The sequence below is a fragment of the Pempheris klunzingeri genome, chromosome 24 (genome assembly GCF_042242105.1).
Source record: "Pempheris klunzingeri isolate RE-2024b chromosome 24, fPemKlu1.hap1, whole genome shotgun sequence".
Classification (NCBI taxonomy): Eukaryota; Metazoa; Chordata; class Actinopteri; order Acropomatiformes; family Pempheridae; genus Pempheris; species Pempheris klunzingeri.
This window is the reverse complement of record NC_092035.1, coordinates 7,449,350-7,462,476: the sequence shown is the minus strand read 5'-3', so window position 1 is coordinate 7,462,476 and position 13,127 is coordinate 7,449,350. Positions and strand designations below refer to the sequence as shown.

The window sequence follows — 13,127 nt, the reverse complement described above, 5'->3', positions numbered from 1 at the left end:
ATTTATAAAATCTTCTATACATAGAAGGTTTCACATGGAATGTCTGCATACATGAACACTCTCACATAGTCTCTGATTCAGACTGCAACGCAGTTTTGCTGTCACTTGTTATTTTGGTATCAGTTGACGTTAGACTCAGTGTGGTCACTGCAGACGGCTGTGTAACACATAGTTGGAGCTTTTATCTGTCAGGTGGCTTTCATGTGTATGTGCAGTGGGCTACGTTTTCAACTGGTGACATCAGAGTCACAATGACATGTATACAGAAATGCATACATAAAATCTGTGACCATAAATATTTCACAGTATCAGGAAGGCAGTGGTGACTTAAAGGTTAGAGAAGCAGGCTGTGACTGGGTGATGTCCTTTAGCAAGGCCCTCAGCCCTTAACCCCAAAATGCTGATTGGCCAACAGATCAGAAAGCTCTGTCGGGGAAATAATTAATTAATTCATCTTTTGCCCTTTTTTTTCAGATTAACCTAAGCTTTCAATATCTGGCATTAGTGTGTGTTAAGACAGTGTAACAACAGTTTAAAGTGAAAAAACAAAACAAAAAATGGACTTGGATTTTTCAGGATTGTAACGAAGTAGAAACTGGAATTGAACATAAACACAATGTAAGACAACATCAATTGGAAATATGAACTATAACAAATATGTACTAAAAAGTTTTTGAGTCTTGCTCTCTCAGTTTTCCATATGTTGTCACTTATTTTTTACAAATGTCCAGGTGTTTTTGGGCCTGTGTGGTACTTAGACTTCTTTATTTGATCCCCCATAGGGGGAAATTTTCTGGTAGGTGGTAGATGGTAAAGCAGTTCCTGTCCACTTGGAGACAGAGACCCACATTGCACTGCTCACACTGCCGTGAAGTAGAGTGGAGTAGACTCGGACACAGATGCCAAATCCTCACTGGAAGTCAATGGAAGCTGCCAAGGGCCCTTTTCCAGACTGAGGAGTGTGGAAAACTATATTCTCAATGGCCATGTGGGGGCCATGATGAGGACCATGGTTTTCTACAGTCTCACCCTGTGAAGTGTGGGTGCTATCAGGGAGATCGGAGGGAATCCCTAAAGGAGATCCCTCAGCCTGGCACAACACATCCATCCCAAGTGGGGCACTGACGTCTACCAAGGAAAACCACAGGGGACCATGAGTTGTTAACTCTGAGGCAAATTGGTCACCATGGACTTCCCTCTACCAATCCCAAATCATCTTCGCTCCATTCCCCAGGGGATAGTGTCTGCTCTGAAAGGTAATATGCCACTGAGTTAGTTCTGCCCTTGAGGAGGACAATTGTGGATGTGCCCATTGGGGTTCTAGGACAATGATGTGTGCCTGCGTTGAGGCTGAATCCAGAGGCAAGCCATTAAAAGCTGTCTGCTATTTTGGATGAACCTGTAGGCTGTTTTCAAAACCTTATCAACATCGTGGGCACTGGCTACCCTGTAGTCTAGATGCCCCCATTAAAATCTGCCCCCCTCCAGCCCAAGGCCCTCAGCATGTGGCTTGAGGTTTATTTGGGGTCCTTGGTAGGGCACTGGTTATTTTCTTGTACCTGCTGGGGTTGATCAGATGGAGGCTTTGTCCTTTGGCCTTATTTGGTTGTAGCCAGAATCACATATGATTCAGTCCATTTTTCCTTACATTGCATTTCCTTTGGATCTGCAAGCAAAATACCCAAACACAGATCTATGGAGTGGAAGATCGAAGACTGTGTATGTAGGCTACCATGTGGTGTATATTGTGAGACTTGTTGCCTACATGTCACATGTGATCATATGAGACTGTGTGGAGTGTGAGGACTGGTTACACTCTAGTGGCATCCAAGTTATTGAAGAACACCTGTGGTTACAGGAACAGAATGATTCTGAGGGTTTTTGTTGGCAGTCTAGTTTTGTTGCCTTTTTTTTTTTTTTCTAGGGAACCACTTCCCAACCCCCTGGAGGACACTTTGACTAAGCTGCTTTCCTCTGCTGCCTGCAGTGCTGTGTTAGAGAGGAGGAATGAAGGGGGCTGGGTGCTTTTGCTACTGGATCCTTCTGTAAACTGCTCATATGTACACACTGTGTGAGTGTGTGTCTGTATAGCAACACTGAAACACTGACTCCTGCAGACAGATGTGACTGGGTGAGGCAGAATACCGGATGTGGTGAATCCTGGATCCAAACAGACTTGTTTTACTGTCTGACTGATGAGCAACAGCCAGCTTCATTGTCTACAATGTTATTGTTATATTGGAGAATTGGGAATGGTTATGGTGTAGCTAACAGGCTAACAGAGAAGATTCCAATTGTTAATTTTCATGGCCGAGCAGCTAACTGACTGACTGGATGAACATTTAATGAGAATCAGAACCAGAAAATCTAAATCACCTCTGCCCTCAGTGTACTGATGGTCATACCACACTTGATACCATGTAGTGGAAAGAGAAGCAGAGGAAAAGATTGGCAGTAAATGTATATGTACCTATACTGTACCTATACTGTACTATATACTGTACATCTCCCAAAAGTGAAGGGATCTTATTTATCTGCTCAATTGAGCTCCATTGTTATCTAAAGTCTTAAAAATGCAAATGAGCCACACTGGGCACTGAGTGATGTGTTCCTTCATTATGATGAACCTTGGATGTGTATTAATTTGTCCAAATTTCCTGCTGCTACAGCTCCATCTGAGGGGAAACAGTGCTGTGTTTTTAGAGAGAAATTTTAAAATGTAAACGACTGTTTTCATGATCTATGATCTTTACAATTAGAGGTTCGATAGTCTAACAAAACTGTCAGTGTTAAAAAAATGTTTAAATAGGATCGAATTGTGACCTTAGTTAAACAGTCTTGTCAAGCACAGTCTCTAAAAATGGAATGTGCTGCTGATTCTTGTTCAGTTTTTAACATGCAGCTAAATCACATCTTCACATGACCTCACAATCCGGTGCTGCTTCCACTGCCTACTGCTGTGACCTATACAGCCTGACCTGATGTGTAAGCACAATAGGGCTGCTTTCAGGAACAAGCAAAGCAAGACAGCAGGAACCAGTTACTGTCCACATCAACCAAAATCCAACCCAACAGCTTCCTTGATGATTTCTTTGTCTCTGAAAACAGGCTGACAGTGTGTTAACAGTTGTTTTTCACCATCTGTGTGCGTGAGTAGTCATCAGCAATAGGCTGACTGTGTCTGTTGGTTAGAAGCAATATTTATTTAAAGCAACATGCTGTCAGCCAGCATAACATCACATAGTAGAGAGAGAACACTGTGTGTGTGTGTGTGTGAGAGAGTGAGAGAGAAAGAGAAAGGAGTGGGGGTTGGGAGATAAAAGGGGAAGTGTGACTATAGAAAATGGGGAGATAGTTAATGTATGAGAAGAGGAAGAGATAAGCAGTCATTAATTAAGCTCAGTGACTTCTACAGTCTGTTATAGGAGCTGCTGGAGGGAGTATTTGCATGTAAACTACAGTCATCCCAGCAGCCTGAATAAGGAGCAGAGGAGAGCTACAACACAGAAGGTTGTGAAATCATCCCTCAATTAGATATATAGTTAAATCACCACACCACAAATACTGTAATCAGAAAAATATAGATAGCTCCATAAGGACATTATATTGCTGTACAAGAAATAATAAATCCAAATTTCACTTTGAGGACCAAAGTGTCTCACATGTTGCACAGCATACCTCTGGTCACTTCAGTCACTATGTGTAACTAGCAGATATCACGAGAAGATAGAATGTCACATGGACAATATGTTTTCAGTCCAACTTAATTGTTACATGGATGTTGAATTAAGTGAGATGTACATTTACCCGTCCCAAAGCATTTAATCAGAATGGATTTTTGACATGGGCAAAGTGATTCTGCATGCTGTGAAGCATCTAATCCATGGATGTATAATAAACCTTGCTGGTTAACTTCCATGGTAGCCCTTGAATGCAGATAAAACTATTTGATTACATGGCTCTTCTAGACTTTGCAAATGTTATCTGACAGAACGGATCAAATTCTCATGGTGAAACAAGCCATTTCTCAGGGGTTATGATGGTCAAAAAAATGTATCCACTATTTTACAGCTGCTTCTTTTCTCGTGATTGTGGGAGGGGAAAATGCTTTGTGATCCAGATCCTGTGGGATCCGGAGGTTGTAATTGCAGATTGGCTACTGTCAAATTGGCTTCAAAGCCTGACACATGTCCTGGGGGCTTGGTCTTATCTGCTAGAAGTATAACAGCAGAAGAAGACGTCACCATTTCCCCCATGCGGGCCAGACAGGCACAGAAAGAATAAATTCCAACCAGAGAGAAATGATCATATTATGTGTTTACGTGGTCAATAGGCACTAATATTTTGACAGTGATCAGATTTTCGAAGGTGTAAACCACTCTGAAAATTATTTCATTTATTCAGGTTGTTATATGAGGCGTTTTTATTTTTTATTTAATTATTCCAATTAGGCCGACTTCGGAATATCCAGGGCCTTTGGCTTGCATCACGTCTCTGACCCTTTCTGGTGGAAAAAAAAAGACAGTTGCTGTAGACTTTAATGTAAAATAACAGCACAAAAAACACCAATAGAAACCACCTGAATGAAAGTACTTTATAAATGACTTGAAGACACCATGTCAGGCATATTATGCATCCAATCTGCTTGACCCAGAAAGTGCAAGATACACAGAAAAGATTAATTTGATCCACTTCCAGTCACATCCCTTCATTCTCCAGCATCCAGAAATCCATAGCTACAGTGCACTGTCAACACACACATTTTCTTCTTTGTGCACTATGTTCCTCTTGCGGAAGATGGACAATTATTCCATCATTGCCCTAATATGGTGCTCTAATATGGAGTTGTTATTCAAGAATGTGGTCTTTCAGTTTGAGAGCAAGATCCAAGAATAGATGGTTCACAAGTGCACAGAAGCAACCTGAATGTGTGGAAAAGGCCTGAAGCTGCAGTGCAGGAAGTTTGTTTAAGCATGGTATATGCAAGCATGCAGTTTGAGCAGAAGCAGTGCAAATCTAGGTGTAAGCAGGAGCTTTTTGAGTTCGAGGGCAGGGTTTTAAGGGAAAGCATTACAAAATCTGAATGTGAAATCAATGCGCCATGCTCTGAAATTGATACTCAATACACTCACTGAAAAGCTATAAAAGCAATAAAAAAGCTTCATAGGCTGTTTATTCACCAAAGAAGCACAATAGGCGCACAAAGAAGAACATGGGGTGGACCAGGGGCGGAAGAATTTTCCACTGTTAACCCAAGTGTAGTACCTATGGAGATCTTAGAAATGTAAGTGGACATACTGTGTGTTGGCTTTAAGCTGCTAGTATGCTTCATTAGAACTGCTTGTCTGATGGTGGAACAGCTTGGGGAACCCGCTCTCTCAGAAATACTTCCATCACATTATTTCTGTGAGAAAGTGAGCTGGCTTTGAACTTCTCTCTTAACCTAATTTGTTAAGCACCCATCTGTGGCGCTCTCTGTGTGCTGCAACACTATGAGTGTCTTCCAGAAGAGAGAGTCTGAAAATGAGCTTTGTTATCTCCATATTTAAATGATATGATTGAAATGATTTTCTTTTATGGAGACCATGAAGCTAGCTACTCATAAATATGCAGTGACCTTCAAGTTGTTTCCTGGTGTTCTTATTCTCTCTCTCTCTCTCTCTCTCTCTCTCTCTCTCCAGCTTAACTAACTGACAAATTTTGAACAAGCTTTGTGTTTATGTAACAGATTCAGGAGCTTAGACTGTGCTATGGGAATCCTCCACCTGGAGACAGAGGGAGTGTATGTGTTCCCAATAAAGACAGCCAACTATACCAAATCACCATTGTCCCTGAGCAAATCAGGAGCTTTTAGCTAGTGACTGAGAGACACATTTATGTTGAGACGACATTAAAACGTGTATTTTGATAAATTATCCCTTTTAAAACAAAAATATCTAGGGATAATTTCCATAATGCTGTCAGACAGGCGCAGGTTTAAAAAATACAGAAGTCACCCTTTAATGTAGGCCTCAATGGTTCATTACTTGTTTTGTCATTAAAATGACAGGAGAGAATTATTCTGTCCCTTTAATAGTCCAGAACTTCTGAGCTGTTAATTTACTGTTCAGGGAAATAATCCAGAGAAGTTTTCTATAATTGATTATAAGAAACCAATCTTGCTTAAACTGTCAGTAATTTGAACAGTTGTTGAAATGTTTTTGAACCCAGCTGACCTGAGGTCTGTCTGTCTCTTGCAGGACTACTCTGTTGACGTCGCAGCTTTGTGTTTGTGGCAGTGTGTGGGTGTGTGTACCTGAGACATCACTGCGTAGTGTGTGAGTGGGTGCGTTTAGCGCCGTTCTGCAGTGTGTGTGATGTCTTCAGAGCTTCTGGTAGATCTGGGTGAAGACCCTGCCACTGCACAGTTGGGACAGCTGAAGCTGGCCACAATAGAGGACCAGCAGTGGCCTGCTGATGACTCTACTCTCAGCAAGTCAGGTGAGAGGGATTTTTGAGAACTCACCTTACCCTTATCTTATTGACATTATCAGGGCTCCAGCCTGACTGTTTCCACCAGCAGCAGTGGTGCTCCCTGCTGAAATGTTGTTAACATAGTTTACTGCTTAGTTACTACTGCGGCGGTAACGTACAATAATGATAATAATAATGATAAAACTAGGTTGATATAAGTATTTTAATTAATATATATTAATATTGATAATTAATTTGTTAATGTTTTTAAATGAATGTATATAGTTATATATATTAGGAGTTATCAGTGGAGAGGGGAAATGCAAGTGTATTATTGTGTTTTTTCTCTTTGATGTATATATGTATTGCGGTGTGTGTGTGTGTGTGTTTCAGAGACAGATATCTCCCAGCGCTTTGATGCTGGCTCTCCCCACTTGCCCTGGGACCATCCCTTCTATGACATCGCCAGGCATCAGATCATTGAAGTTGCAGGTCAGTCCTCCAGTCACAAACCTCTGTCTAATCTCCACATGGCGCCAATAATTGGGAGATCACCTTTTACCAATAGTTCTCAAATTTGTGGGGTAATTTGCAAGACTGGGACAGCTTGTCATTTAGCTTTAGCTTTTTTTTAAGATTAGGTGCAATTCCATCCGATGAAAGTAATCTATTTTAATATAAATATGATTTTGAATGCCTGTCTGTGTCTGTAGGTGATGATAACTTTGGCAGGAAGGTGATCGTGTTTAATGCCTGCAGAATGCCTCCACAGCACCAACTGGACCATCACAAGCTGCTGATGTAAGTACTGATGATTTAAGGAGTAGTGGGATTACTGAGATGTTACTGAGTTATTAGAATAGAGGAAGATTCTTCTGGGTGGCCCCTCATCCAAGTGTGGGATGTTTACATGGCTACATTTTAGTTCCTATTTGGGTAAAGTCATGGGGAGTCCTAGCTGAGTGGGCTTTTTCTATTCAGAACAATGGCTGATGACCACCAAAGTGAATACCAAAGATTCGGGTGGAATATAATGTCAGTTAGTTCTTTGCTGCTTGGAACCTTTGAATCATCAAGGTGTTTTGAAATGAAAAGGTCACATTTCCATTCATTTTGCTGTGGACGTACACGGGCCTCACTGGAGCTGAAAAGCATTGTGAAGAATATTTTTGCTGGATTCAGGGAGTTGTTTTTTAACTGTGCAACCTGTTTGGAGCAGAGGAAGGGGGTAAAAATGTTTGTGCTTCACCAGCCCCAAGGGGCATCAGAGAAATCTAAGATATCAGATGGCTGAACTGAATATTTCTCTTTCAGTGGTTCACTTTTTTATCCCCCTCATCCATGTGTACCTTGAGTAAAGTATGACATGAAATCATTCTGATTCTGCACTTCTTTAGTTGGAAACCAACCAAATTCTTTTTTAAGTGTCTTGATAACGTCCACGAGAGGAAACAAAATGATATATCAGATTTTTCTCTCCCCATAATGTTGGTTTTTCACTGCATGACCTGACAGCTTAACATATACAGTATATATACACCCATCTATTTAAATGACAATGGCTTTATTTGATTTTTTTTTGCAGGTATCTTAAAGGGACACTGGATCAGTATGTTGAAAGTGACTACACTCTGATCTATTTCCATCATGGGCTGACCAGTGAAAACAAGCCATCTCTCAGCTGGCTCCGAGAGGCCTACAGGGAGTTTGACAGAAAGTGAGCTCAACAACATCACTGGGCATCTGCAGAAGCTTTACTGACCATCACATGATCACTGAAATTGGCTTTCAGCTTAAACAATGTAACCATTTACAGCATGAAATGCAATAGGTATATGAGTGAAAAATATGATGTGATTATATAAGCAGCTTCACTGAACAATTTTTTATTACTTATCATTATATATAATAATGATAATAATAAACTGTTAGAAAACACACACACCAGCTTCCTCTGGCTGCAGATTTGTGATCTATATTCCACTTTACCCACCGCACCTGCACCTGCACATGAAAATAGGACTTAAACACTAACTATCTGAGCGTCAATGGGAGAGGACAGACCTTACACAAACACTGTACAGAAAGGGCATCATATTCACAGCCATGTATTTTTATATGAATGACTTATTAATGTAAGGACGAACGTCCCTATATCCTCCCTGCAGGATTGTTAATACATCAATACATATGGGTTTTAGAACGCTACAATCTGAGATATACCAGTTGTGTTTTAGACCACTGAAATAGCTGCTGTCATTCTGCAGTTTCTTCAGTGAATGGAACATTTTGTGACAGTATCATCTGTATGTGATTTCAGGTATAAGAAGAACATTAAGGCTCTGTATATCGTCCATCCCACCATGTTCATCAAGACTCTGCTGATCCTCTTCAAACCAATCATCAGGTGTTTTTTCAACCCTTTTCTAACCCTAACCGCTTATCATTTTTTGTACAGTTATGTTACACCAGAATTCTAGTGGAAATAATGAAAGGATTGACTTACAACATTTTAAAGATTTTTAAAGATTTTTCTGACCTTGTTTCCCTTCCTTGTTTTATACTTTCTATGTTCTCTGAACACTATGACCCTATGACTATGACTAAGGTCAGTGTAGGTAAGAAGATAAATAAAAAATTACATGTCCTAGGAAGAGGGGTTATATTTAGAGAGAAAAACTTCAGAGATTAACGTAAATTCACAAGAAAAAAACTGGGATATTTTCTGAGATTAAAGTGGTAAACGCAGGCTGCCACATCAGCACGAGGATATCACAGGTATCACCTCTTCTTACTTCAATCACAAGTCACACTGAACTGACTCACACACACAGATATGCCTCTGTTACTACCTTCCTCTGCCGGCTCAGAGACGGAACTAAAATGACCTCCTATTTCGCCTTAACTTTACACAGATGGCAAGGCAGAATAACAGTGCAGCATTCCTGCCTTGAAAAGGCAGTGTAAATGTCAGCCCTTAGACTGAATGCCAGCCAGCCCCCAGTGACCCTTAAGGATAAGGGATATAGATAATGAATGTCTTAGGAAGCTTCAAGGCTTCCACCAATGCTGTAGTTGCTTTAAATTAGGAACACTCTTATTTCATATAGATATGGAGAAACTTTGTTATCATAACTGATGAAATCACTAAGACGTGACTCTAGTGCCATCTTGTGGTGGCTATAGAAAACTACAGCAACACGAATAAATGTGTCCTTTAAACAAATGTCAGTCTTACCTCCAATAGGGTGACTAATGCAGGATGCACATCAGCATGTCCCAGAATTGAGTAATATCCACCCAACAGTGTTAAACATGATACTGGAAAGCAATCTCTTCTCCACTGACTCAGGAGAGATGGTATCACACTGCTGCAGCTAGCAGTGACTGCTAAAGCTAGCATGGCTCACATTCAGACTTTCATCTACTGCATGAAGTTTAATCCTGACAAACAGGCTGCAAGGCAAGGCTCGCTGAGAATACTGTTTGTAAAACATGATGAATAGTGTGTTTAGACCTGCTCACAGATTGTGAATGCTGCAAATGATAACTGGAGTGGAATAATCTGAAGCTGAGTGTGTCTCTCTTTCTGTAGTTTTAAGTTTGGCAGGAAGATCAACTATGTGAGCTATCTGAGTGAGCTGGAGGACGTGGTGAAATGTGAGCAGCTGCTCATCCCTGCCCGTGTCAAAGAGTAAGAGCTGACTCCAGACTCCGGGTTTTGTTCTACTTTGAAATTATACACAATGGATATTTGCTCTTGCTCTCCTACTGCCTTCTACTGTTGTCATTTTGTACACCCTGCATGCATTTTAATACATTCCAGTGAAATATTGCCCATGTAACATTCACTACACCCTTGCTATTGTCTGTTCTGTATCCTGTTGTAATACATTTCCACAGAGAAATGACCTAAATACATTTACTATCCTACAGGCAGAATGAACATACAACTTTGTTAACTTTTATAAGCCACAAGTTATCTTTCAAAATCTACAGCAGATCATAATGCTCTAACACTGTCTCTGTGTCAGGTATGACAACAAGTTGAGAGCAACGATGAAACCGACCGCGCAGCCTCCCATGTCTCCTTCTCGCAGCCCTCCCCTCCCCAACCAGGTGTTTGGGGTACCACTCGCATTGTAAGTCACTAAATCTCTGCTGGTCTGTTATGACAGATTGCACTCTCACCAGAGACAGTAGAAACAGTTGCTGGATATGTAGTATTAGTATTAGAAATCTTCGTCTAAGCTTTTTATCCAAACAATTGTGTGTTTGTGTCAGGCTCAGGCAGAACAGTCCAGATGGTGATTGTGTTCCTGTGGTGATGAGGGACACCATTACCTTCCTTTCAGAACAAGGTAACTCTCTTGTGTTGATAGAAACACAAACATGATATTGAACTTTGACTCTAGTTCACTTAATATACTGCTCTGTGTGTGTTCGTGTGTGTGTGTGTGTGTGTGTGTGCGCGTGCCAGGTTTGGAGATCGAGGGGATCTTCAGACGATCTGCCAATGTGACTCTGGTGAAGGACGTCCAGCTCAGATACAACTCAGGTAGGATCACCAGGCCTGTGGCACACCATTTTCTTCTTCACTGGCTCAGTCAGTCTCTCCCTGCCTGCACTCTCATCATCGTCATCATTTTCACGTTTGATGCAGAGGTTGTTTTCTCTGCACCAACCCTCCAGCTGCTCCTCCTCTCTGTATTCGGACTCATCGTAGTCAATAATGAAAATAGTTGCCGCCCTGTACTGGATATCTGGCTATAAGAAATTATGTAAAATACTTTCTTTTCTTGTGACCCATGTTTCTGTGTTTTGTAGGTGCAACAGTGGATTTCAGAGAGATGGAGGACGTCCACTTGGCAGCTGTGATTTTAAAGACATTCCTGAGGGAACTACCTGAGCCTCTGCTGACCTATCAGCTGTACAATGACATCGTCAACTTCGCCTGTAAGTTCAAACAGTTACTACTGTTTTTATTCTTATGGGGACAGATTCTCAGATTCCATACTTGGAGTTAAAATAATTGCACTTTGTAAAAATCTAAATTTCTCTGCCAAAACTAGACATAACATCTACAACATCTGTATCCTAAATGAGCTTGGCCTTTGTGTTTGGTGTGTTCCAGCTGTATCCAGCGACAGCCAGGTGACAGTTATGAAGACGCTGGTAGAGTCGCTGCCAGAGGAAAACTATGCATCCCTGCGATACCTCATCACATTCCTGGCACAGGTAAAGCCCATACACCACACTTCCCAATAGCTACCTTCCAGGACCTTTATGGCAGTCTGTGAATGAAGTGAATAACATGACCAACAGTAACCTGTGTGTGTGTGTGTGTGTGTGTGTGTGTGTTTAGGTATCAGCCAACAGTGAAGTGAATAAGATGACCAACAGTAATCTGGCTGTGGTGTTTGGTCCTAACCTGCTCTGGGGGCGGGATAACGCCATGTCACTCAGCGCCATTGGGCCAATCAACAACTTCACCAGAACCCTGCTGGACCAGCAGCATCTAGTTTTTACCTAAACCTTGGCCCTTCACCCTGCACCCTCTCAGGCAGAAACTCCACTGAGACTCCCCCTCCCCCTACTGCATTTAGTCTTTAGCTCCCCCCTGCTCCGGACCAATCAGGCGCTTCATCAGGGTAGCAATAGCACTTAGACAAGCCAGCTTTATTTGCTTCTCCATACACTTTTACACAACGAATTACATTTTATTTGTCTCTCGCCAGTCTTTCTGATTGTCCCATTAGCAGTGTCCTGGACTGCTGCCAGCCTGTAGCCACATCTCCATTTGCATGCGACTCCAAGCATGAATGGATGTGGACAGAGATGGTAGATAAGTTTGACTGCAGCCATATAACCCTCTATAAACAGTGAGTCAACTACCTACTAGCAGCAGCTAATAGCTAGTTGAGTTACCATCCATTCACACTGGGACACTTTGAGATAGACATTGACATCAAATCGATTTAACCCTTGCAGTTGGAGGCAGTAACAAAGTCTGTCTGGCCAGTCATATAGTTTTGCTGGTTTGGTGTTACCTGTCTAACATGCTAATTATGTAGCGAAATCAAAATAATAAGGTGCAAGATCCAGTGCCTGATTTTGTTGCATCATTTTATTGTGCCGCCAAATTCAGTGATTTCCTCCAGCCCACTGTATATGTTGTACAACCACAGAAATGGTGATAAGAGTGGATTAGGCTGACACAGCTGTACAGGTGTACATATCCTGGCCTGTGGTCCCTTCGCTCAAGCTCCTAAAGCGCTGGCATTTCCCATAATGCAGCCTGATAGGGTCTTTAGGACCCTCCCTGTCTGGTGTACCCAGTCTGTCAGACTATCCACCTCCAGTTTGTATTAGAAGTTTAGCGTCTCCAAGCCCAAGATGAGATCATCACTATGATGTCATCAGGGTTTATTTCTCACACTTGCCACACAAGATAACCATGAGTAAACTGGAGTCTGTGTGTAAAAGTGGCCCCTACCCCTTTGATGGACAACTTCTCCTCAGGTAACATGAACACAATGTGGAGGATGAAATGGCACTTCAGCCTGATTATCAAGCTAGTGCACTATAAAGTGCTCTGACATAATCAGGGACTGTATCTTTCAGCGCTCGAGTCAATATCTATTGGTCAGTTGGTCCCAGTGTGAATGGAGGGC

At 41.6% G+C, this 13,127-nt stretch overlaps 1 protein-coding gene across 1 annotated transcript; it reads left to right on the top strand.

Moving 5' to 3' along the window:
- Nucleotides 1-6,283: 6,283 nt before the first annotated feature.
- On the top strand, nucleotides 6,284-12,154 carry arhgap1 (Rho GTPase activating protein 1). The gene is made up of 12 exons (XM_070855583.1): nucleotides 6,284-6,480; nucleotides 6,847-6,945; nucleotides 7,167-7,254; nucleotides 8,039-8,170; nucleotides 8,774-8,860; nucleotides 10,049-10,147; nucleotides 10,488-10,595; nucleotides 10,738-10,814; nucleotides 10,934-11,011; nucleotides 11,281-11,409; nucleotides 11,588-11,691; nucleotides 11,819-12,154. The coding sequence occupies exons 1-12, from the start codon at nucleotides 6,357-6,359 to the stop codon at nucleotides 11,984-11,986; spliced, it is 1,293 nt and encodes a 430-aa protein (XP_070711684.1). The 5' UTR covers nucleotides 6,284-6,356; the 3' UTR covers nucleotides 11,987-12,154.
- Nucleotides 12,155-13,127: the final 973 nt, after the last annotated feature.